Source organism: Rhea americana, unplaced genomic scaffold (genome assembly GCF_003343005.1).
Source record: "Rhea americana isolate MKP2758 unplaced genomic scaffold, rheAme1 scaffold_7, whole genome shotgun sequence".
In the NCBI taxonomy this organism is placed as follows: domain Eukaryota; kingdom Metazoa; phylum Chordata; class Aves; order Rheiformes; family Rheidae; genus Rhea; species Rhea americana.
In genome coordinates, this window is record NW_028186867.1 from 7,940,218 (window position 1) to 7,941,886 (window position 1,669).

A 1,669-nucleotide genomic window follows, 5' to 3' on the forward strand; every position below is an offset into this window, starting at 1 on the left:
GGCTCGGCGCGGTGCCGGCTCCGCAGCACCTGGATGCTCTCCCGCAGCAGCGCCTGCTTGGCCTTGAGGCGGGAGTTGTGCACGGCGCGGGGGTCGCGGAAGAGCTGGATCACGCGCAGGTTGAGGCCGGGCTCCCGCAGGAGCGGCAGCAGCGCGCCCAGCTCCAGCAGCCGCACGTCCTTGATGACCACCACGGGGTACTTGCGGCACTCGGCCTCCAGCTCCCGCAGCGCCCGCGGCGGGCACCGCTCCTCGCAGGCGGCGCCGTCGATGAGGCCGATCTCGTGGCGCGGCCGCGGCGCCGCGGGGCACAGCGGCGCCGAGCAGATCACCTTGTTGGTCCGCCAGCCGAAGATGCCGGCCGTGGTGAGGTTGCCGCCGCCGCCGCCGGGCGGCGCGGGGCCCAGCGGGTCGCGGGGGCCGGGCGGCGCGGCGTAGAGGCGCAGCACGGAGAAGTCGCAGCGGAAGAGGGCGCGCACCATGTCGCGCAGGGCGCCCTGCAGGCTCAGCGCGTCGCCCGGGTACAGCGCCTGCCACAGGTGCCACATGGGCTCGTACAGGTAGAAGACGTCGGGGTGCTGGTTGAACAGCTCCCCCAGGAAGGACGAGCCCGTGCGCCAAGTGGCGTGCAGGTAGATGTGCCGCTTCCTCGCCGCCGACCCGCTGCCGTTGCCCGCCGCCGCGCCGGCCGTGCCTCCGCCGACCTCCTCCTCGTCGTCGTCGGGCTCCAGCGGCGGCCGCTGCTCCCAGCCCCACTCGCTCAGCGCCTCCTCCAGGCTGGGGCAGCGGCGCAGCAGCGGCTCCTCGTCCGCACGCCCCCTCCTGGCCCCGTAGTCCAGCACGTAGGGCACCAGCAGCAGCAGCAGCAGCGTGTACAGCACCAGCACCGCGGCGAAGCGGCGGCGCTGCCCCCGCCACCGCCGCCGCCCCTTCATCGCGCCGCCCCGGCCCCGGCGGAGCGGAGCGGCCCGGCCCGGCTCCGCGCCTCTTCGGAAGGAGGCGAAGTTGGCGGCGGCGGCCCTCCCCGCCGGGGAGGGAGCACGCCCACGGGCACGCCGGCCCCGCCGCCGCCGCCGCCTCGCGGCCGGCCGGGCGCGGCTGCTGCCCCCTGCTGCCGCCGCGGCCTGCGCCCGACACGGGCCGGGAGCCGCGGGGCAGCTTTGCCTTCCTCCTCCTCCTCCTCCGCCCCCCCGTCACGGGTCTGCTCGGCCAGCGCCGCGGCGTGACGGGGAGCGCGCAGCCCCGGCGGGCCCGGGGCGGCGGCGGGGGGGGGGGTGTTTCTCGGCGGGTGCTGCCGGCGGGTCGCTCACCGGTGCCGAGGAGACTCCGCGGCGGTCCGCCCGCGGGTCGCGTTGCCCCCCGGGCCCGCTGCCATGGGGTGCGCTGCCCACAGCACCGCCGAGCAGGAGGCGCTGCAGCCGGAGCGGCTACAGAAAAGCTGAGGCGCCTCCGGGAGAGGCGCGTTTCGTCCCGTTACCTCCTAGAGCCCCAGGGAAAGAGCGGACCACAAACTGAAAAGTGGTGTAAACGTGTTTTGGGGACACAGAACTGGATGTATGACAGCTAGTAAGGTCTGCAGTGGGCGTCGGACATACTGCAGTTCAGCGCTGTAGAGAGCTGCGGGACTTCCGAGCCAAGTTTTTGTTCCTGTTTGCACGGTGACTGGATA

The 1,669-nt window shown here is 74.5% G+C and overlaps 1 protein-coding gene across 1 annotated transcript; it reads right to left on the reverse strand.

Annotated features, from left to right (window-relative positions):
* Positions 1-2: 2 nt before the first annotated feature.
* CHST7 (carbohydrate sulfotransferase 7) lies at positions 3-1,019 on the reverse strand (the record flags this gene model as incomplete). The annotated part of the gene is made up of 1 exon (XM_085321601.1): positions 3-1,019. A coding segment is annotated over exon 1 (933 nt), but the record flags the coding sequence as incomplete, so codon positions are not given.
* Positions 1,020-1,669: the final 650 nt, after the last annotated feature.